This window comes from Nansenia antarctica (assembly GCF_963989245.1).
Source record: "Nansenia antarctica genome assembly, chromosome: 19".
NCBI lineage: Eukaryota > Metazoa > Chordata > Actinopteri > Argentiniformes > Microstomatidae > Nansenia > Nansenia antarctica.
The window spans coordinates 8,877,010-8,901,097 of NC_137692.1; the positions used below are offsets into that span (position 1 = coordinate 8,877,010).

The window sequence follows — 24,088 nt, forward strand, 5'->3', positions numbered from 1 at the left end:
CTTAGGGACACAGTAGAGGGGAAAGCGGCAGTGGCGGCTGGTGCTAATTTTTTTGGGTGGGGCACAGGTTATGGGGGCATGCTCCACGGGGAAGAATATCAACTTTAAATTCTGGATTTACAGTCGATTTTAGCATGAGAATAGCTCTACACCCCTGTACAGACCTCGCCATCCCCTCTACCCCCCTGTACAGACCTCTACATCCCCTCTACCCCCCTGTACAGACCTCTTCATCCCATCTACCCACCTCTACAGACCTCTTCATCCCCTCTACCCCCCTGTACAGACCTCTTCATCCCCTCTACCCACCTCTACAGACCTCTTCATCACCCCTACCCACCTCTACATCCCCTCTACCCACCTCTACAGACCTCTCCATCCCCTCTACCCCCTGTACAGACCTCTCCATCCCCTCTACCCCCTGTACAGACCTCTTCATCCCCTCTACCCCCCTGTACAGACCTCTCCATCCCCTCTACCCTCCTCTACAGACCTCTTCATCCCCTCTACCCCCCTGTACAGACCTCTTCATCCCCTCTACCCCCCTGTACAGACCTCTTCATCCCCTCTACCCCCCTGTACAGACCTCCTCGTCCCCCTACCCCCCTGTACAGACCTCCTCATCCCCCCTACCCTCCTGTACAGACCTCTTCATCCCCTCTACCCCCCTCTACAGACCTCTTCATCCCCTCTACCCCCCTGTACATACCTCCTCATCCCCCCTACCCCCCTGTACAGACCCCGTCATCCCCTCTACCCCCCTGTACAGACCTCCTCATCCCCCCTACCACCCTGTACAGACCCCGTCATCCCCTCTACCCCCCTGTACAGACCTCTTCATCCCCCCTACCCCCCTGTACAGACCTCTTCATCCCCCCTACCCCCCTGTACAGACCTCTTCATCCCCCCTACCCCCCTGTACAGACCTCTTCATCCCCTCTAGTGAGTGTGTGAGTGTGAGTGTGTGTGTGTGTGTGTGTGTGTGCGTGTGTGCGTGTGTGCGTGTGTGTGTGTGTGTGTGCGTGTGCTGAATACATAAACAAACAAGCTAAAAGACGACATTAGAAAACGTACCATGCTGACGATATTACTAAATGTTTGAAGTAGCTTTTATCTTAGCTGACTCTCTTACCTTCAGGTCGAGTTTGTGTATTCTGGCTTCGCAAAACACCAACAGTAGCAGCCTAACACAGCCGGTGCGGAGATTGCGACCACAAACGAAGTTTGACTTCAGTAATAGGTCCAGTTGTAATATCCTCAAGTTGGGAACAAAAGATGCCTCCTTCTAATCCATTTGTTCAATTTGTTTACAGAAATAAATCCTCCTTACATTGTAAACAACTTAATTTGTTAGGAGAGCATTCGTGCGTGCGTTCAATCCATGCTCCCCCGGAAGTAGGAAGTCCTCAGCATAATGCATTGTCTGCAATACAACCCGATTTCAGGACGCAATTTTTTGCGACCCGGCCGAGAAATAGAGACAGCCAATTGGAGCGCTGCTACAGCTCACGTGTAAGCGAAAAGTATTAGACAAAACATAGACTTGCATTGACCGGCGCCCCGCGACTCCTCCCCCTATGTATTTTAACAGTGAATTTTACACACACACAGATAAAAATGTTTATTGTATTGGAGGATTTTTAATGAATGCTGATAGGCGCCGACAGAATATCAGCCGCATTTTGTGAATAAACAATGTTTATTTAAAAAAAAAACTTTTACAAATCGCAACTAGGAAGTGAAGGTGGGGAACTAGGAAGTGAAGGTGGGGGCGGCGCCCCAGCGCCCTCTATCGGCCAGCCGCCACTGGAAAGCGGGTGTCTTTAGGAGACGTAGTGGTGAGGGTCAGAAGATGTCTCAGGAGGAGCAGTTAAGATGTAACCTGAAGAGATGGGTCTTCAGTCTACGACGGAAGATGGGTAGTGACTCTGCCGTTCTGACAGCCGTGGGGAGCTCATTCCACCAGCGGGGAGCCAGTGTTGTGAAGAGACGTGATCGGGCAGCCCGACTGCTGTGTAGATGAGGTGGGGCCAGTCGGCCAGCCGAGGTGGAGGAGCGGAGTGAGCGGGCAGGGGTTTGGGGGGTTACCATTTCCTTCAGGTAGGCAGGGGCTGTCCCTTTAGCTGCCTGGTATGCAAGCACCAGGGTCTTGAATCTGATGCGAGCTGCTATCGGGAGCCAGTGCAGGGTGCGAAGGAGAGGGGTGACATGCGAGTATTTGGGGAGGTTGAATACCAGCCGGGCAGCAGCATTCTGGATGAGCTGCAGAGGTCTAATGGCTGAAGCGGGGAGCCCAGCCAGGAGTACATTGCAGTAATCCAGGCGGGAGATGACCAGTGCCTGGGTCAAGAGTTGCGCTGCCTCTCTGGTAAGGAATGGTCGTATCCTTCTGATGTTGATGTGATGATTCTTAAGAAATCCAAGTGGTGGAAAGTATTGAAAAATACAGAAATTGGTGATGCCACAATTTCCCATTGACACCCATGTTAAATCATGTTTGTATGCATGTCTTCTTGTCTGATGTGCACACAAAGAGTTCAATACTGTCCTGAAACTGTTTCAACCAGAAACTGTTTTACATAAGACATGGAGTTGGACGAAGTACAAGGCACACAATGAAAACAGTTTCTCTACTTGAAGCTTGACATTGGCTAGACAACAGACACATTTAAATGATTACAAAGACCTGATTGCTCTCTTTTCTCCTGACCTGCACCTAGATGGACTAAACCATCTAGAGCAGTTTTGGACCTTTGTGTTTCCCCAGACCCAGTACTCTAGGACCAGACTAAACCAGTTTGTGGCCTTTGTATTCCTTTTACATCTTTGTGTCTCTAGGAGAAAGTGGGGGTCGATTCCCCCTTAACCTTCATCCCCCATCATCTTCCTCAATGTACAAATCCACACCCATTGCTCATGATTGGTCTAGACCTCACCCGAGGGCGGACCTCTTACCTGAGGGTACCTGAGTGCATAAATACTGAGATGTAATGAATGATCTGGACTTTACGAGGAACTTTGAATCTTCAGATGCGTCTGACGAACCTGTAAACTTCCTCCTTCTATAGAGGAAAATATTAAACATCTTTTCTTATACATCTTGAAACGAAACAGGCTGCCTTTATTGATAATTTGCTCTAACAGAGGGTAAAGTAAATATTATAGTAAATGTAAAAGTTAGTTGGAGTTGTGTTAAGATAATTAAGGCTACTGGATGTATATGGATGTAGATTAGAAGTCGAATGTTTGTCAGTTGGGGAGATTGCGTGAGGTTAGGACTGGCGCATGCGCACTACTGCCCATATGCTGTATGCATGGAAATGTATATGTTAGCCTTGTAGATATTATGTATTCATATCTGTGCTTATCTTCTTCAGGTTTATTAGAGATGTGTATGTTTGATGTTCAGTATAATCTGTATGCTGTATTCTTATTCAGGTTTATTAGAGATGTGTATGTTTGATGTTCAGTATAATCTGTATGCTGTATTCTTATTCAGGTTTATTAGAGATGTGTATGTGTGATGTTCAGTATAATCTGTATGCTGTATTCTTATAGTTGTATTCTGTTTATGTTTACAGAACCACAAGTTTACGGTTTCATTAAAGAACCGTAACAGTGTAAACATGTTATGGCTAAACGCTACATCCAGTAGCAGTATTTCCCCAGCTAACATCCTAGCATTTCTGAACTACCTCACAGAACTACCCGTAATGCTGAGGAAATACTGGGGAAGACTTACAGTTATCATGGACGCACAACTCACTGTTGGTAAACAATAATAAACTAAACTCCGGTATTAGACCATTAAGCCAATACGTATTCTTTTCACTTTTTTCACTCATAACTTTCCTTGCTGGTAACTCCTACTAAACTTGCCAGTCAGTCAGTCTTCTCTCGCTCTAGGGTTTTAGAGCCCGCTGCCTCTGCTGGCCAGTGATTGGCCACTCTGGGCACTCAGTCCCCAACAGAACACAGTATTTTTAACAAACACATTATTAAAAAGTTATAAATTGATTTGCATTTGATCGAGTCAAATAAGTATTTGATCCCCTAGCAAAACATGACTTAGAACTTGGTGGAGAAACCCTTGTTGGCAAGCGCAGAGGTCAGACGTTTCTTGTAGTTGGTCCCCTGTGTTCTGTGCTGTCATCTATCGTCGAACTTCATAAATGACTTTGCTGAGTTCCTCTCCGGGATCATGGTGAAATATGACCACATTCTAATTTGTGCCGATTTTAATGTCCATGTTTGTGGTCAATTACAATCTCTGTCCCGGGACTTCCTGAATCTCATTGATTCATTTAACCTTATGCAGTCTGTTACTGGTCCAAAACATGATAAAGGACACACCTTCGATCTTGTTGTCTGGGTTATCTGTCTGTAAATGACATATGTGCTGTCGGTATCTCTGACCATTCTCCTGTTGTGTTTAGGGGATAGAGCCTTCGCAAAGGCAGCCCCTAGGCTCTGGAATAGCCTCCCCCTCCTCCACGTCAGATCTGCCCAGAGCGTCTGCCTAAGGCTTTTAAAACTTTAGCTAAAACGTACCTCTTCTCCCTGGCCTTTGACCTGAGTTGAGCCTGCCTCCCGACAACTGCACTTTTCTGCACTTTTATTTCTGCACGTGTTGTATTCTGTATTGCACCTTGTTTTTGTTTTTTAATTTGTTGTTTTCTTTTTACTAGTGTTTTATCTGTTAAGCACTTTGGTCAGCTGTTTGTCATTGTAAATGTGCTATATAAATAAACCTGACTTGACTTGACTTGACAAGGTTTGCGCACATCTCAGGTGGGATTTTGGTCCAATCCTCTTTGAAACCTCATATCTGATCTAACCTTTGAACCTCCTCCTCCTCCTCTTCTTTCTTCTTCTCCTCCTCTGCTGTCAATCATTATATTAACACGATTCTTGCCAGGGCCTTGTTACAACAGTCAATACTCACACTGTGGTGCTAGGTCTGGTTGTGGGAGCTGAACGCAGCAACGCAGCAACCCAGACCCTCCACTGTCAAGCTTTTTGATACCTATTAAACGTTTTAAACTATTACGCTTTCTGTAACTCCAAAACCTCTCATTCGGTTAACATGGTGGAATGTTGATTTAGGCCAAAATTGTGTTACTTGTTAGCTACTTTAGCTACTTGTTAGCGACTTTACTGCCACTGCCAGTGGGGACTTCATGCAATTTAGAAATGACCCTCCAACGTCTGTGTTTCGTGTGGCGCATCCGCTCGGGATAAGTCTGTATTTTACTCAAATTTCACTGACACTTCCCCGGATATGATGTCATGGCTCTGTGTAAAGTCCACTTCATGAACAACAAGTGCAACAGGCATTGGTTCGTTCTCGAACACGTTGCAGAAAAAGGTGGGAGAAAATAAACTCCAAATCACTGACATGTGGATTCTCATGGGATAAGCATTATCACAGGATCTAAGAGTTCAGTGAATTATGGTAGGTCATTTGCGGTGTAATTTTTTCTGACATTTTTACGGACATGGCCGATTCACACAGGATTAAGAACACAGATGACCTAATAATGAGATATTCTAATATACCACTATGCACCAAACCATTTGTTGTCATAGTAACATCTCTATTAAAAGCAATTCGGTTGTTAAGTCTGACGTCAAACGTTTAGCAATTTCCGGGTCCAAACCAGAAATTCCCTGCACCATAATACCAGTGTACTACAGCGGTAGAATGACAGTTCAATCATTTTTTAGACTCAGATCTATTCATACAACAAGGGACACAGCACCTTCCCGTTTTTCCCATATTTAGAAAGCCCAAGCATAGGTAAGGCCAACTCTGCCCGGTGCCTTAGAAAATACATTGACACTGCGCTTGCATGAATACCATCACAAAGTTAACACCGCCTGCCAGCACGGTTTGTAGATAGTGTGCCCGAGAGAGAGATCATTCTGTAATCTGAACTGAAAAAATATGTAATAATAATAATAATACACAAATGAATATGGATAATAATAATAATAATCATAATAATAATCTAAATAATACATTTTTAAAAAGTCAACAAACATAGCTTCATTTACAAAATGACATAATAATGTCTTATGAATTATAATTAATGGCAACAGTATACTAATTTACAGACTTTCCCAGGGCCTAAGGATGTAATTTTGACACTTTTACATTCATTTGTAAACTGACATATTTATTAATCTGCACTGTCCCTGTCAACTAATTGGCTAAATAAATAAATACTGCATTTCGTACATTGATAGTGCCTATCAATTGATAAGCAGAGGTGCACCTAACTGGTGCGCAGGTGCGCATGCGTGGTCAAAATAGCGTAGCCTACCAACATTTTTGGGACAGTTACTGAAACATTCAGATTTTCTCCATACAGTACATCACTGATAAGATGACAAATTATCAAGCATGACAAAGTGTTAATGTTAATAATGAGTTGTTAATCGCGTAACGATGGCGATCGGGGATTCCCTTGTGCATATTCTGGCCTCGTTTGTAAATTTGCGCAGCGCACACTGGGTTCAAAGTCATAAAGGAACCCCGTAACTTGATTGGACAAGAGGCAGTCCCGTGGACGCTCCGGCACTCTGGGCTTTCACACCGGCAAAGAACCGTGCCGGTTCGCGTTCGCAAACCAAGTCTGGAACCGGCCGGCGCGTTCAGACCGAAGCTCAATTGGTTCGGAATCTGAAAAGTTGGTTCGCAGCGGGCACCAAAAAATAGTGGTTCTCAAGCGCGAACCAAAACGTAGAACAGTTTTTGATTGATTGATTGAAAACTTTATTAGAAGATTTGCAGAAGTAGGTACATGAAAGTACATATTACATACAAGGTCAACTAACAGGATAAAAACCCAAGAAAGCCACTGGCTTATTTCAATTGGGGTCCTTGATTCTCAATTCATCGTTACATGTAAGACAGACAAAAAAAAAAATATATAATATATAGTACTATCTACAAGATAATACAGACAAATAACTGGTACTATCTACAAGATAAATATACATCCATCATGGGAAGAACAATACAACAAAACATTAGGTATGTACAGCAGGTAGGACAGGTGGGGACATACACCACAGGTGGGGGCGGGGGACAAAACACAAAGTATGTACAGTGGGTAGTTCGGGTCTTTTAATCTGATTTTTGATTTAGAGGGTCCAGTTCCGGATTGCAGCCTCCTGTAAATGTTTTTTGAGAGTGGTTTTGAAGGTGGGCAGTGTTTTGCACTCCTTTAAGATTATAGGAAGGGCGTTCCACATTTTTACTGCATAGTTTGCAAACGAGTTTAACCCCTTGTTTGTGGTGCAACGCGGTTGAACGTGGTTCGTGGAGCTTCCTCTGGTATTGTATGTGTGGACGTTGTTCACTTTTTGGAAGTATGTTGACAGGTACTTGGGTGTCTTTGTGGTGTAGCGTATCTTGAAGACCAGGCCCAGTGCAAGCTGCTGCACTCTGTCATCTACTCGTAGCCAATCAAGGCTAAAAAAATGAGCAGCGGTTAGATGTGTCCTAGGGTTGAGGCCTAGCAGAAGCCTAACCAGTTTATTTTGGGCTGTCTGGAGTCTTGTTTTATGGGCCTTTGTGGTTCTATAGTACCATGATGTTACGGCATAGTCGAAGTGACATTGAATGAGAGCTCCTGATAGGGTCCTCAGTGTGTTTTTACTGACAAGTGAGGATATCCTGTACAAGAATCTAGTTCTATGGTTCACTTTTTTGATTACTTTTGCTGCCATTTTATCTCCGGAAAGATTTGCCTCTAAGATGGAGCCCAGGTATGTAATATCCTCTTTTCTTGTGATATTAATGTTACCCACTTTTATTTTAAAATGTTCAGCCTTTCTGAATTTAGATGGGGATCCGTATAGGATGGTTTCAGTTTTACCTAGGTGTATTGATAGTTTATTGTCAGCTAGCCAGATGCAGATTCTACTCAGTTCAGTGCTTAGCGCTTTTTCCACCTGCAATATGTCCCTGTCAGAGACCAGCAGAGCCGAGTCATCCGCGAACAGGAACAAATTGCAATCACATGCTGATGACATGTCATTCACATATATTAGGAACAGTAAAGGTCCCAATATGCTTCCTTGTGGAACGCCGCAGGTCACTGGGAGGGGGGGGGGACAGTGTTCCGTTCACACTAACCACCTGTTCCCTCCCCTCTAAGTAGGATTGCATCCAGCTCACCGATGTTCTATCGAACCCAATTGCTTTCAGTTTATCTAACAATATGTGGTGATCTACTGTGTCGAAGGCCTTCTGTAGGTCCAGCATGACCATGCCGCAGTACTTGCCCGAGTCCACCTCATGGTTGATGTGGTCGTTCAAATAGAGAAGGCATGTGTCAGTGGAATGGGATGTTCTGAATCCTGATTGAAATTCATACATCAGATTTTTTTTCGGTAAGGTACCTATCAACCTGTTCATAAACTATTTTTTCCATAAGTTTCAAGATGGAATTAAGAATAGAAACAGGTCGGTAGTTGCCTGGGTCTAATTTGCTTCCTTTTTTATACAGTGGGGTTACCCTTGCTATTTTAAAGTCAAGGGGGACGTGTCCCTGTTTGATGGAGAGGTTTATTATGTGGGTGATGATTGGGGTAATGGAGGCAGCTGAGTCTTTTAGAAATCTGGCTGGAATATTGTCATGGCCCGTGGCCTTTTCTGAGTGTAGAGCGCCCAGCTTTTTAAACACCTCATCGTTTGACACCATGGAGAGTTTAAAATCATCTTTGCGTACACCCAGTTTATTGTAGAACGCACGGATGTGCTCTACACCATAACGCCCTGAGTGGGGTGGTAGATTGTTAACTAATTTAGTGGCTATGGTTGTAAAGAAAGTGTTTAAGCACTTAGCCACATCCAGCTTGTCTGTAAAGAGAGAATCTCCAGATTTTATGCTGATGTTTGTAGACCTGGTTTTGAGTTTTTGACTGCAACCTAGTTGGCTATTAAGTAGCTTCCAAAGGTCACGTCGTCAGTGGGTGTGTCACAGTCACGTCGTCAGTGGGTGTGTCATATTCTAGGCTGCAGAGACCAGCAAGGAGGAAGTAGACAAAATCGAATCTAATCCATATCTAATCATTAGTGATCAAAAACAATATCAAAAGTGTCATTATTCTCTTTATCTTCCTCACATGCTCAGCAAACACACACACACACACGCACACGCGCGCGGACATGCGCGAACGCGAATTTCGTAAGCCATTTCTATTCCAGTAACGGAGCAGCTGATTAGTAAAAGAACGCATATATCTTTTGTTTTGTTTCACAGAAAATAGTGTTTATTTCAGATACTGTAGTGGAAGATATTATCCTCTTTTCCAGTGAAGTAGCCGCCATCTAGTTGTGAAATGTGTGTTTATCCCGCCCCTTCATCACCCAGCGTTGATGACGCCGATGGTTCAGGTTACACTGGTATGAACACGGGCTCGTTCGCCAGACAGCACCAAGGTTCGGAGGTTTCCGAACGCGAACGCGAACCGGCACGGTTCTTTGCCGGTGTGAAAGCCCTATGAGGTAATTTACGAACGCGGCCTCTAAACGCCCACACCCTCGAGAACAGCCGAGTCAGCTGATCGCATGACAGCTCCATACTGTGAGACATTTAATCGCTCTGTTGTCAAGTTGTTAAACTTTTATTTACAGAAAGGGGGTGCAAAAAGAACAGAACAACTAAAGATATGTGATGAGAATGGTATTTCCTTTGTGAAACTAGTTTCACAACATTAGATGGAGACAAGAGACTGTGGAAAATATGGAGGCTATTACCTGCCATTCAAATTCAAGTGGCTACAAGTGATGACAGTTTCCTAAAACATATCTGTGCAGAGCGTTTCCAGTGTTTCCTAGCCAACATGCTTGACACTGGAAACATTTTACAGTTCCCTCAGGTTCCAGCAAGAGAATTTGACTATTGGTGAAATGCAAAGATGAGCTCATGGTAGCTATTGGACAGCGGACACTTCTGCTTGACAGTGAAGGCAAGTACAGGAAAGAGACTGTTTCAAATGCTGATGCTGACAGGGACATGGTTGATGTATTGAGAGGTCTAATTCATGAGTTTGAAAGCAGATTATGAATCCCTCAAGTCATGTGATACATTTTCTTTTATTTTTTATCCTTCAACTTGGCCTCAAGAAATGCAAGACCTCCACAGTTTTGGCAACACAACACTTAGTAACAGGCGCAGCCTCCTCTGTGTATGACTTGGTCAACATAGCAATCCAGATAGTTACTCCAACATTCAGGAAGTCATTCTGTTGTCCCTTACTCTGCCCTTGAGCAGTGCTGCAAGTGAGAGGGGATTTTCACATCATAATATAATAAAAAGCAAAGTACAGATCCTGCCTGTCAGACTCTCGCCTCTCATCCCTGATGCACATCCACTTGTCTAAGATGACAACAGAGACTTTTGACCCAAAGCCAGCTGTTGACTTGTGGATGTAAACAGCTAATCACAGGTTCAACCAGGGAGAAAGAAGTAGGCCTACATCATCATCTACCATGTTTGAAAGAGAGGAAGATAGTGATGAGAGCAGTCAGGAGGGCAGTGATGACGAGAGCTTGTAGGATAACTGTGCCGCGTCAAGGGTGAGCAGCACCCAGCAACATCTCCAGGTGCTCCTCTGAGAACCAGACCAAAACAGTTATGTGCACCCCTGCTTACAGGCACAGCATTTTTGGCAATTCATTATATCTGATATTAACACATAATTACATATGAAAAACACAGTGTAGGCAAAGTTAATGTAAAAGTAAACATAAAAAGGTAATATCAAACAACGTCGTGGTTTACAATGTTGTGGTCTCTTTTGCTGTGTTCCCCTTAATGAGGTCTTTTCCAACATTCCCCCTCTCACGAACCCTGAAATCAAAACAAAAAGAGTTGCACCCTTCCTGCAGAAAATGCTTTTCAAATGCACAGCAAATACATTATGTTCTAAATCTTGGTATCCACTTTATACTGTATAACTACAATAATAGAAACAGGTATCTGAACAGTTTCTACTCACATGGACTTCTCCACAGGGATGTCTGCGTGGTCCTGGAGTTCAGTATTGAGGGTCTCAGGTAGCAGGAAGCACAGCCCCCCACCAATAAAGGGTAGGGTTCCATATATCACCATGGGGATGGCGTGGTGGTAAACCTCCAGGAGCTTGATGAGAGGGGCCAGAATACCCGCCACGCGTGCACACATAGAGTTCACACCTACACCGCTCTGCCTGCCAGGGTTCAACACACACAGACCAGGGATCTGGACATTATACTTGGAGGCAAAACACATCAATATACATGTGTTTATTATTATTAATAATAATAATAATAATAATAATATATGAAACTTTATTTATATAGCACCTTTTTGTAATGTTGTTACAAATGAGCTTAGATAACAGATAACAGATATACAAATAAAAGGGTAGCATAAAAAAAAAACATTAATAGAAAACAGTAAAACACAACACATTAAAAAGTAGAAGCGCAGCATCAATTAAAGGCTAATCTCTCACACAGTTTCAAAGATAATACAGATCTTGCTAGCCTAATATCCTCAGGCAAGTCGTTGGCCCAATCCCAATTCACCCCTTGGCCCTACCACCATGTAGGGGTAGGGTGTCCCAATTCTATGTTGGGATGCAGGGGTAGGGCCAAGTGGTAGGTCTACATAGCCCTCCAAACAGTTTTTTCAGTTGCACACTCCAAACGGTGTTGACTTGAACTTGTTTGATCGATTGATAGCGTAAAATTTAAGTTGTGAATGAATCGCGAGCATCCATGCTTTTCTATGATACTACTGATGATGTGGGGTCTGAAGGGTTGTCTCATTTCATAGGGGAAGATTTCAACCACTACCCCTTGTAACTCTGTTCTGAGGGGCAAGCCAAAAAGTGATTGGTTCCAAAACGGCACTCCAAAAATAAGAAATAGGACAGGACCATTGCAGTCGAGACTGAGGCTCGTAAGGGATTAAAATGTCCGAAATATAGTCTGGTGCCAGACCCAGCCGAGCCTTAAAAGTGATCAGTAAAAAATCACTTCTAAACAGGTAACCAGTGTAGGGAGGCTAAAACTGGGGTGATATGGTCTCGTTTCCTAATTCTGATTAAAAGCCTATAGCTGCTGCATTTTGGACCATCTGTAACCGTGAGAGGGACTTTTTACTGAGGGAAGAATACCGTTGCAATAAACTAAACGAGATGAGATGAATGTATGGATGACTTTTTCTAGATTAGCAAATGACAAGAAAATAAAATGTTGGAAATGTTTTTCAACTGATAAAAAAAAACATGTACAACTATTTTGGTTTGTTTCTTGAGATTGAAGTCAGCATTAAAGAAATGCTTTTTTCTCTCTCTTTCTTTAGAGAAGCATTCGATTACTTCATCAAATCCTTTAAATTAATGTGGAAAATGCAATCTACAGGCCTTCCTTTTTTTCCCAGCTTTTCTACACTCCTTTTTAAGGCGTGGCAGCTTTAGGAATTCTTGGTCATGAGAAGTAAATTAAATCGTGGCAGATAAATGACAAGTAGCGATTGGCTATAGGCATGTACAGAAAAAACTATTATTCAAATGATTCATATTGGCTGCAGCAGGTCTATTTGGGTGGAGGCCATCCAGGTTGAGGAGGGTAGGCCTCACCCAGAACAGAACAGGTCAAAGATGTTGACAAATAATTTTATTTCACAAATACCACCTGTGGTAAATCCAATGTTTAATGACGACCTCACCTCATCACAGTGTTTAATGACGACCTCACCTCATCACAGTGTTTAATGACGACCTCACCTCATCACAGTGTTTAATGATGACCTCACCTCATCACAGTGTTTAATGACGACCTCACCTCATCACAGTGTTTAATGACGACCTCACCTCACCTCATCACAGTGTTTAATGACGACCTCACCTCATCACAGTGTTTAATGACGACCTCACCTCATCACAGTGTTTAATGACGACCTCACCTCATCACAGTGTTTAATGACGACCTCACCTCACCTCATCACAGTGTTTAATGACGACCTCACCTCATCACAGTGTTTAATGACGACCTCACCTCACCTCATCACAGTGTTTAATGACGACCTCACCTCACCTCATCACAGTGTTTAATGACGACCTCACCTCACCTCATCACAGTGTTTAATGATGACCTCACCTCATCACAGTGTTTAATGACGACCTCACCTCACCTCACCACAGTGTTTAATGACGACCTCACCTCATCACAGTGTTTAATGACGACCTCACCTCATCACAGTGTTTAATGACGACCTCACCTCATCACAGTGTTTAATGACGACCTCACCTCACCACAGTGTTTAATGACGACCTCACCTCATCACAGTGTTTAATGACGACCTCACCTCATCACAGTGTTTAATGACGACCTCACCTCATCACAGTGTTTAATGATGACCTCACCTCATCACAGTGTTTAATGACGACCTCACCTCACCACAGTGTTTAATGACGACCTCACCTCACCTCATCACAGTGTTTAATGACGACCTCACCTCATCACAGTGTTTAATGACGACCTCACCTCATCACAGTGTTTAATGATGACCTCACCTCATCACAGTGTTTAATGACGACCTCACCTCATCACAATGTTTAATGATGACCTCACCTCATCACAGTGTTTAATGACGACCTCACCTCATCACAGTGTTTAATGACGACCTCACCTCATCACAGTGTTTAATGATGACCTCACCTCACCTCATCACAGTGTTTAATGACGACCTCACCTCATCACAGTGTTTAATGATGACCTCACCTCATCACAGTGTTTAATGACGACCTCACCTCACCACAGTGTTTAATGATGACCTCACCTCACCTCATCACAGTGTTTAATGACGACCTCACCTCATCACAGTGTTTAATGACGACCTCACCTCATCACAGTGTTTAATGACGACCTCACCTCATCACAGTGTTTAATGATGACCTCACCTCACCTCATCACAGTGTTTAATGACGACCTCACCTCACCACAGTGTTTAATGATGACCTCACCTCACCACAGTGTTTAATGACGACCTCACCTCATCACAGTGTTTAATGACGACCTCACCTCATCACAGTGTTTAATGACGACCTCACCTCATCACAGTGTTTAATGACGACCTCACCTCATCACAGTGTTTAATGACGACCTCACCTCATCACAGTGTTTAATGACGACCTCACCTCATCACAGTGTTTAATGATGACCTCACCTCATCACAGTGTTTAATGATGACCTCACCTCATCACAGTGGGATACAGCTCAGCTGTATAAATGTAGACGATGTTGAAGGAGGCGGACAGACCAAACTTCACCAACACTGCGATGATTGTTACCACAGTTGGAAGATCTGGGGGAGGAGAGAAAGATAACCAGCAATATAAAATACCAGGGATCAAGATCCATTTACTGTAAATAAAATATAATTGAACTAGGAAGGAAAATCAGTAAGTAAGTAACGTTTATTTATATAGCACAAATTTACAACGACAACAGCCACCCAAAGTGCTTAACAGATAACAAGATAAAACACTGGTAAAAGAGAAAAACAGATAAAATACAGATAAAAAACAGATAAAATACAGATAAAAAACAGATAAAATAGATAAAATACACTAAAAACAAATCAGCAATGGTATTTCAACATCTCCACCAATGGAGGCAGGCACTTATTTTAAAAGGAATATTTAGGGATTGCTCAGCTTTGAAATTAGTCAATAGAATTTAAGTTTTATTTAATTGCTTGCATTATTTCGAGTCCCTTTTTTAGGCAGGCATTTACATTAACATTTTTGGCATTTAGCAGACGCCTTCCAAAGCGACTTATAATCAATAAATTTGACTAAGCAAGTGAATCATCAATCCACCAGTCGTAGCAGGAAGAGTAATCCAGCTCAGGCCCGGGGCCATTGATGGAAGGAAAAACCTTCTTCTAAACCCAGGGTTTTGTTTTTTTGTTTTTTTGTATAGACACTGGAGAAACAGAGAAACAGTACAAGGGGGGCAATATAAGTTTTTAGGGACACAGTAGAGGGGAAAAGCGGGTGTCTTCAGGAGACGCAGTGCTGGGGGGCAGTAGATGTCTCAGGAGGAGTAGTTAAGGTGCACTTACTGTCTGGAATAACAAGAATGACAAGACAAGCCGTTCCTCCAAAGAACAGGGCACATGCCTGGCATATCCTCCTCCCAAAGCGCTCGATGAGAGGCAGACTGCCCAAGCGAGCAGGAATCTCTGCAGCGCCAAAGATTAGCTGGGTGAGGTAGATATCCAGGCCAAAATTACCCACGTTTAGACTCACTGCCACTGACAGGAGAGAGGTGTTGCAAACTTGTCTTGTATGCACCATATGCAACTACGTACTGTATGTCACTAGATCTGTTATCTACAGTTGTTTATCCCAATTACTTCGACTTCTACTACAGAGTCATTGCTCATACTGACCAGAGATAGTTCATAATGAGAGCTCGTTTTCTCAAGTAGGGAATTCTGAAAAGGTCCAACATGCTGCCTGTTTTGGTTGTCCTCTCAGCTTCCAGCTTGTGGGAGGATGCATTGGTGTTTTATAAAGTTATTTATTCATACACTGTAATGGCACTATTATGTACTGTATGTGTCCCATATTCTCATACGTTCTCCATTGACATAAATACATGAAATGTTAGGGCTCTGCCTGGGTAGAAATCACCTTGTCCAGCAGAGCCTCTGGGACGTCTCTCCCATTGACCCTGGCTGCCTTTTGGATCTCCTTGCGAGCCTCGTCCTGCCTGCCCTGGGTCATGAGCCAGCGAGCAGACTCAGGGAGAGTCCTAACATGCACCACAATCCAACGAAAAGATCAGAGAGGAGTCAACCAACAGGCCAATATTCATGAATACAGTAATCCCAGTAATCCCATTCCATTTCTAGAGATGGGTGGAATAAGCTACTTCCTGCCCGCACACAACAGAGAAGCTCGTAGAGGGAGATCAACGGTTGGCTTTACCAGAACAAGACACCTAGGATGATGACGGGGCTAGAGAGGACCAGCTGCAGGGTCCTCCAGTCGCGGATCCCGTAGGCGATCCCTGACAGCAGCATCTGCCCAGTAGCGAAGGAACAATGGGCGAGGATGGTGAAAAGAGCCCTCTTTGAGGTCCACTCCGCACCTTTAGAATGGAAATATTCAAAGCAAAGGTTTGTGATTGACAGACGCATCAATCTCTTGACAGACGCATCAATCTTGCACCCCCATATCTCTCTGAACTCCTTCACACCAACACTCCCTTTCGCACTCTCCGATCCTCCACTGCCTTTCAACTCATTATACCTTCTGTCCGCCTGACTACTATGGGATCTAGAGCCTTCAGCCGTTCTGCTCCCCGCCTCTGGAACTCTCTGCCACCCAACATACGCAAAATATTGACACTCTCACCACTTTCAAATCCAGTCTTAAAACACACCTTTTCACAATGGCTTACTTGGTTTGATCTCCTGTATTTTGTTTGTTGTTTTATCTGATATTTCTGTTTTTATCTCACTTTGCTTTGTTGATTTTAATGTTTTGATATGTGGTTTTAAACAGTCTTGTAAGGTGTCCTTGAGAGCCTTGAAAGGCACCCATAAATAAAATGTATTATTATTATTATCAAACAGTTGGCTTAGGGGTTTGTGGGCTTTTGTTCCAGCCCCTCTCTAACACATCTGAAACCCTATCATGGTATACATTCATGCCAGTGATGAGTTGGTCATTAATAAGGTGTGTGTGTGTGTGTGTGTGTGTGTGTGTGTGTGTGTGTGTGTGTGTGTGTGTGTGTGTGCGCAAGGCTGCAAAGGCTGTGCACAAGGCCACCCTCTAAAACCAGGGTGCCCCCATTCAAGAGACAACACAGGTGAAGAGCAGGACAGGGCACCCACCTAAGACAAATGTGTTTATGGCAATCGCTGAAATCGTGGTGCCAACCATAAATCTGAGAGCTATGTAAACGTAGATGTTGGGTGAGAAAGCTGCGCCCACACCGAACAACAGCTGGAGTAGCAGGGAGAGGAGGATCACAAAGCGTCTGCCAAACCTGCCAGAAACAAAATAACTTTATTGATGTTGTGAAACATACAAAGGGCATTAGACTAAAGATAGGACAACCATGTGGGGGAGTAACAGAAAGATAGGACAACCATGTGGAGGAGTAACAGAAGGATGGGACAACCATGTGGAGGAGTAACAGAAGGATGGGACAACCATGTGGCGGGTTTTCAATACTTTGGAAGGGAGATGGCATAGGACATACAGTGTGGGAAATAAGTATTGAACACAAACATTTTGTCCAGTAAATGTATTTCCAATGAGCCTATTCAAGTGAAATTTGCACCAGACTTTGGTATTAACTCAAACAATCCAGATAAGAAATCTAAACATTAAAGTCCATATGTATATCTGCTGGAAGGTCCACCCACGTCTCATCCTCAGCATCCTGGTGGATGGCATTCATCTCAAGAATCTCTCTGTACATGGCTCCATTCATTGTTCCTTCAATGATATTAAGTCTGCCAGTACCACTAGAGGAGAAACAGCCCCACACCATGATACATCCACTTCCAAACGTCACTGTTGGTATAGTGTTATTCGGGTGATGTGCAGTGTCATTTCTCATCCAAACATGGTGTGTTGTGTGACAGCCAACAAGTTCAATTTTGGTCTCATCTGACCAGAGTACATTGCTCCCAGTAGTTCACTGGCTTGTTCAAGTCTTTCTGGAGCTCTTTCCTAGTGGTCCTTGGCTCTTTGGCTACTCTTCTAAGTATCCTTCTGACTCCCTGATCAGAAATCTTACGAGGAGCTCCTGTGCCTGTGCCGGTTGATGGTGGAGTGATGTTGCTTCCACTTAGGGATAATGCCCCAATGGTGCTTACTGGAAGATTCACAAGTTGTGAAATACATCTGTAGCCAATTCCATTTTCATGTTTTGCAACAATCTGGTTGCGAAGGTTTTGAGACAGCTCTTCGCTTTTACCCATCATTAGATGTTTGCTGTGTGGCACCTTGGTAACAAAACAAAAAAACTTTTATAGCCCATCAATATTCTAACCCAGCTGACATTAATTAGCACAGATTGGAGGTAGAGTTGCCTCCTAATTAGTTATGGTTTTCAGCTGGTTCCTTTTCTTTCCTTGCTGTGGTGTACTGCTTTTTCTTAGGTCATGTTCTCACATGAAAGTCCGAATCAGGACCCGGAGCAAGTGGATGAGTTTGCAACATTGTTGCATAAATTATTTATCTGATTTGCGTTCTCACAGCCCTTTATGTAAATTAAGTAACATACGCAATCGAAGTAACAGACGTGGTAGCTGATTGGTCAGAAAAAAATAAATTGCCCGTTCGTCCCGCTCTTATCCAGATCAACACGCATGCGCTGTTGTTTTCCTATGGACAGCCTCAATGCGTTGTTTCTAACCGGAGCGAAACCACCCTTTTCAAGCAGAGCATCCGTTGGTTCTTTGCTCCGGGAGCGACTTCGAATGCGCGTTCTCACAGCTCCAAACGACGCAGAGCAAAGCAAATTTTATCCTAAACTCTGTTTCAAGTGAAGCAAATGTTCTAGTGAGAATACACCCTTAGTGTGTTCAATACTTTTTTCCTATTTCATTCCACTTAATTACACATTACTTTATTTACATATGGACTTTAATGTTCAGATTTTTTGTCTGGATTGTTTGAGTTAATACCAAAGTCTGGTGCACATTTCTGAATAGGCTCATTGCAAATACATTTACTGGACAAAATATTGATGTGTTCAATACTTATTTCCCCCACTGTACAAGTGTTTATTCAGCCCATACCTGTCAGCCATTGGTCCAAACACCAAGGCTCCAATCAGAAGACCAGCCATGTAGATGGACTGTGACGCCTCATTCAGGCCACTATTGTCACACACCAGGTCAAACTGAAGAGAAAGAAGAGGAATGGGAGCATTGAGAGACACTCTTTGCACAATAACAATATGGCATGCTGCTAGCTTACATGACACTTTGAGTAAGAGTGCAGAAGGCATATTTGTGTTTTAAGATCAAAGAATATATTTCTCCCAAATTGCAAACATAAGAGTTTGGAGACATACGGTAGTGGGCTTGAATTAAGTGTTGACATGTTCTGAGGGCTGCTCTCCAGAGTAATGTTAGATTCATATCTAAAATAAAATATACAGTGACAGGAAACATGTACGCTAAATATTGGGCCCAGCCATGCACTTAGACAACTGAGGCTTGACAAACAAGTCAAGTGCCTTTAAAAGAGGGAACATAGTGGTTTTATGTTTGACAGCGACAAGAAGAAAGTTGTTTGTTAGCAGCCAAGTCAAATACAATTATATTAATGTCTTATCATAACTGTCATAAATGAAGCCAATCAGATCACTTCAAAGTTCACCAGTCAAGCCCTGTTAAGCCTCATTATGTAATAACTGCACATTATGTAACAAAATCCCAAAATGTAATAAAAAGTCACTTTCGATATGTAATAACACCACATTATGTAATAACCTGCACATTATGTAATACATCACCTGAACGCAAAATGTAATAATGTTTGCCTTATTATGTAATAAATGTATTACATATTGTGCAGGTTATTACAAAATACAAGGGTTGCACGTTTTTGTAACACAATTGAATTCTTTTGGAAAAAATGGAATGGTATATTTGACCATGAAAAGCATTTTAATTCTCCAACGTTAATGTTGTGTTGAAACTAAATAGTATTTCTATCGACCACGTATATGCTGATTTGGTTGCTTTCTTCTGAAGTTATGAAGCCCCCAATGGCAATTTGCTTGTTTAGGAGACATAGGAGACAAAAGTGCAACCCCCGCATTTTGTAATAACCTGCACAATATGTTATACATTTATTACATATCACTGGGTATCACTTTGGGCCACCAAAACCCATAGGCCCTACCTCTGTCACCAAAACGCATAGGCCCTACCTCTGTCACCATGCTGGTAGAGCCCTTGGATGCCTCGTAATCCCATCCTTCCATGCACTTTGTGGTCATATTAATCCTGTGTGCTTCGATTGTTTCCAAATCCCAATCCACCGGAGTGTACATGTAACAGGTTTCATATTCTCCATCCTTGTCCACTGGAAGGGTAAAATGTGTCTTTTGTTCAGCAGTCAAATTGGGCCCTGGGACCAGGATCCAGTCAGTGTTGCAGTGATGAGGGAAGTTCAGACCTGTGAATACCTGGCTGAACATGTGGAAGCCGGCCAGGAAGTTGGGGATACATATTGCCGCCAGCAAGCGCTTTTGAAACGCACCAAACTCGCCGACCGCTGTGAGTACCTGTCCAAATCCGCTCATGTTGTGATCAATACTGTTGCTACAAAGACAAGTAATGTTGAACGCTCTCTACTTAATCTGAAGACCTTTCAAACAGTGTCCAAACAAATTAATATTTAAACTGTATATGGCAGGTTATCGTGCCTTCAGGTTATCTCTGTGAGAAATCATGAAACTGGGACAATTATCTCTAGCTGATAGTAGGGTCCAAAACCTGTCTCAAGTAAACTAATTAATGTGTAGCAGTAATAATAATAATAATCATCATCATCATACTGATAATAAACATATAATCATACCAATAGTAATAACAACAACAGCAACTAGTCTCACATCATATTATGATTATTAATAATAATATTAATCATAATCATAATCATCATAATTATAATAATGGCCTAGAGACTAATAATAAACAAATTACTTTTTGTTCTGTGATTTATGACTATTAACATCTAGGCTGTTACACAAAAATGTATGACCTATGCATACTGTACATTTCTGGCATGCTATAAAGAATTTTTAAAATCTATATTGTGATTATACCATCACCGTCAACATAGCTTGTCTTCATCCGGTCTAAGTTGCCCTCACCAGAACATCTCATCTAGGTGAAAGGACCCGCCTATTCGCTTAACTGTTTATTCAACGTTTTCCCACTAGTTCCTGTGAGAAACCAAGCAAGCACCTTTCAAGGACTTTCAAGACTCAATTCCCTCAAATTCAAGGACCCAACACGACATAGTTTGAGACAGATCGAGATGACAATGTATATAATAGGAACTATCCGCTCAGACAACAATTAAAAAAAGAGGCTTGAATGTGTGAACATTAGATGGTCTCTTGCCTTCTCTACCACAGCACAGCAAAACAATATATTGTGAATTATGTGTAAAGTTAAGCAATACAGAGACTTATTTACTAGTTGACGAGCTAAGTAAAACATTTTTGAAATTTTATTATTTTCTTAGAGAGAGGGGAATTCAAGCACTTTCAATGACCCATGTCTATTTTCAAAAACTTTTAAGACACTTTCAAGGAACCCTGTCTAATGTCTCCAATTCTGGATTGAGGCAAAACCCAATTGGAAAACCACACATGATAGAATACATAATAAAAAACTGCTAAAAAGCTGATATGTTCATTCTTTATTGATTAAAAATAATCAAGAGAAACATGCTTTGAAATCCAAAACCAACAAAGGTAGAGCAAATGAAAGAATGAGATAATGAAATTAATATTTTATTTTTGTTATTGCCTAGAAGAAATCGTGTTTGAGGGTAGTCTGTCCCATTGCTAAAGCATTGTTAACATAATGACACAGAAAAGGAGTGCTGGACGCAGAGCTCATTCTAGATGACACCTCTCTTCTTATGACTCAGTTTTCACATATCAAATCAGTTCTATGGCCCAGAGAATGGCACCAAATACTGCAGCGTTTGGAAACATATCATATTAACTTTAGGATCATGACTTGTCATTCTTCTTCATATGAGAACGTTCAGTCAACACACCCCATTCGTTTTATTTCAGATATCGTCAACACAAGAGATACATTTAAAATACCGGTACACAATAAATCATGCTCAAACAATGTTGTCAGTTTAAGGCTAGAATACATTTGAGCATAATTGTAGATATATCAAGATACAAATCGTTTCCCAGCTTAAATCTAAACAGCCAACAAAATGTATTTCCTTTTTAAACATTTTTTTTTTATCACTGTAACTGATCTCTTCGACATCACGCCCACATTCCCTGTAACACTCTGTAACTCCCACACAGCTTTTATACTGACATGGTACTACAAGGTTGGCTCCATAAAGTACTATGAGTGATATATGCTCCTCCCAATGAAGTTAATGCCAATGAAGAAATGCATAACGCTCATTTATCTATGACAATAATTCTCACTCTTACCAAAATATCTGGGGGGTTAAGAGACAGATGGACATGGTGTACTGCTCAGTGGAGGCTGGCAGAGGTAGAACTCAGAGGTCAGACTCTTTGTAAATGCATGGAATGGAATGAGGAATCCAAAAACATTTCTTATTCCATTCCATTCCATGCATTACAATAAGCCCATCCTCCTATTTCCACCTCAACCAGCCGCCCCTGACTGACATCTGTGTTGCTATGGCCCGTTCACAGTGAGTATAACAGGGGGACAACATTCAAAATCATTTGGAAATATAACGCTCCTTTAATATGTGGTAACTAGATAAATGAAGAAAAGAAAACAGCGATAGAGATGATGTAGAAGTCTGAAGTGGGCCGACATAAGTGGACCCATTTGGTATCGTTAAGAGTGAGATACAAAAGGCGGTCCTCCTTTGCTGTGGACTCAGCTCACACAACTATTGCAACCTGAACAAGGCCTTTGTGATTCCACTGGACAGTCCTGGCTGACATGGTGGAACCCGCTCCACTCCTTCCAAAGACAAACAGAACAGCTGCATCTAGATGAACACATGAAGCCATGACAGCATGTCCAGTGAAAGAAAGACCCTAACCCTAGATGAACACATGAAGCCATGACAGCATGTCCAGTGAAAGAAAGACCCTAACCCTAGATGAACACATGAAGCCATGACAGCATGTCCAGTGAAAGAAAGGGGAACAGAAGCCAAACTTGCATGTTGTCCTTCTCCAGCCTCGTCCTTCACGCAGTGCTACAATCCTCATCATCTCAGGACAGGAAAGGCCAAGAGTGAAACACCCAGTATAAAAATGAATCAAAACCAAATGCCATTATTTACATTCTAGAGAAGATAAATCAAGTACTTATTGTTCATCCACATTAGCAAATAATATGCACTTATTATTCTTATTTTTATGTAATTGAGAAACTGATTCCAAACAAAGACACAGTTAATATACTGTAACAACATACAGACATACTTAAGCATCATACACAACACTTGTGGCTTCAGTTAACTTGCTGTAAAACTTTTTAATGTACATACGTTTAAATATAGAACTATGATAATGAGAAAAATTCACAGAGTTGTGGTGTCCTACTTATTATAATGGTGTTTATCAGAGAATGAAAATGACCTAACGTAACTGGGCTTTGGGAGATGTGTTTGTGTTCACCCCAATGTTGGGAGATATCCAACAACATTGAGACTGACAAAATGAATTATGCAACTTTAATAAACCAGAACCAGAATGTGTTTGTCTTAGAACCCTTTAGAAAGTCTTAAGATATTATTGATTTTCTTTTCTCCATATTATTGGATATGGATATTTGTACATTTCCACCATAGCAGTGAAGCTTCTGTTAATCCAGCATCAGCATGACAGCACACCCAGATGTCAAGATAGGCTTTGGCCCAGAGAGCATCAGTGTCAATCTGATTGTGAGAATCAAATCTCCCCTGAGCCTGGTGGAGTTAACACACAACTCTCTCTCTACGACAGACACCTAGAGACCTAGATACCTACAGATACCTAGACCCCCATGGAGGCTGAGACCTCCACCAACTAAACAGTGGAGGAGACCGACATGTTTTCCCATGGATCCCACCAGGCTCTGAGAACGAATGTATATCTGTTTGTTTGTTTGTGAGTGTCATTTAAACTAGGCGGCGTTGGACATGTGTGTATCATTTAAACTAGGAGGTGTTGGATGTTCTGATGGTTCTGGTTTGCTTGCTCCCCCACACCCAAAAAGAGAGAAAAAAAAACAAAAAAGTTGAACATCAGTAATTGAAACCACGATTGTACAACATATGCTCCACATCAAGTGGGGAC

At 42.3% G+C, this 24,088-nt stretch overlaps 1 protein-coding gene across 1 annotated transcript; it reads right to left on the reverse strand.

Annotated features, from left to right (window-relative positions):
- Positions 1 to 11,012: 11,012 nt before the first annotated feature.
- On the reverse strand, positions 11,013 to 20,353 carry LOC308173870 (solute carrier family 22 member 13-like; the record flags this gene model as incomplete). Its single annotated transcript, XM_080548924.1, has 9 exons — positions 11,013 to 11,226; positions 14,264 to 14,372; positions 15,135 to 15,375; positions 15,461 to 15,559; positions 15,709 to 15,829; positions 16,006 to 16,168; positions 16,917 to 17,071; positions 18,837 to 18,940; positions 19,979 to 20,353. The coding sequence occupies 9 exons, from the start codon at positions 20,351 to 20,353 to the stop codon at positions 11,013 to 11,015; spliced, it is 1,581 nt and encodes a 526-aa protein (XP_080405050.1).
- Between the last annotated feature and the right edge of the window lie 3,735 nt (positions 20,354 to 24,088).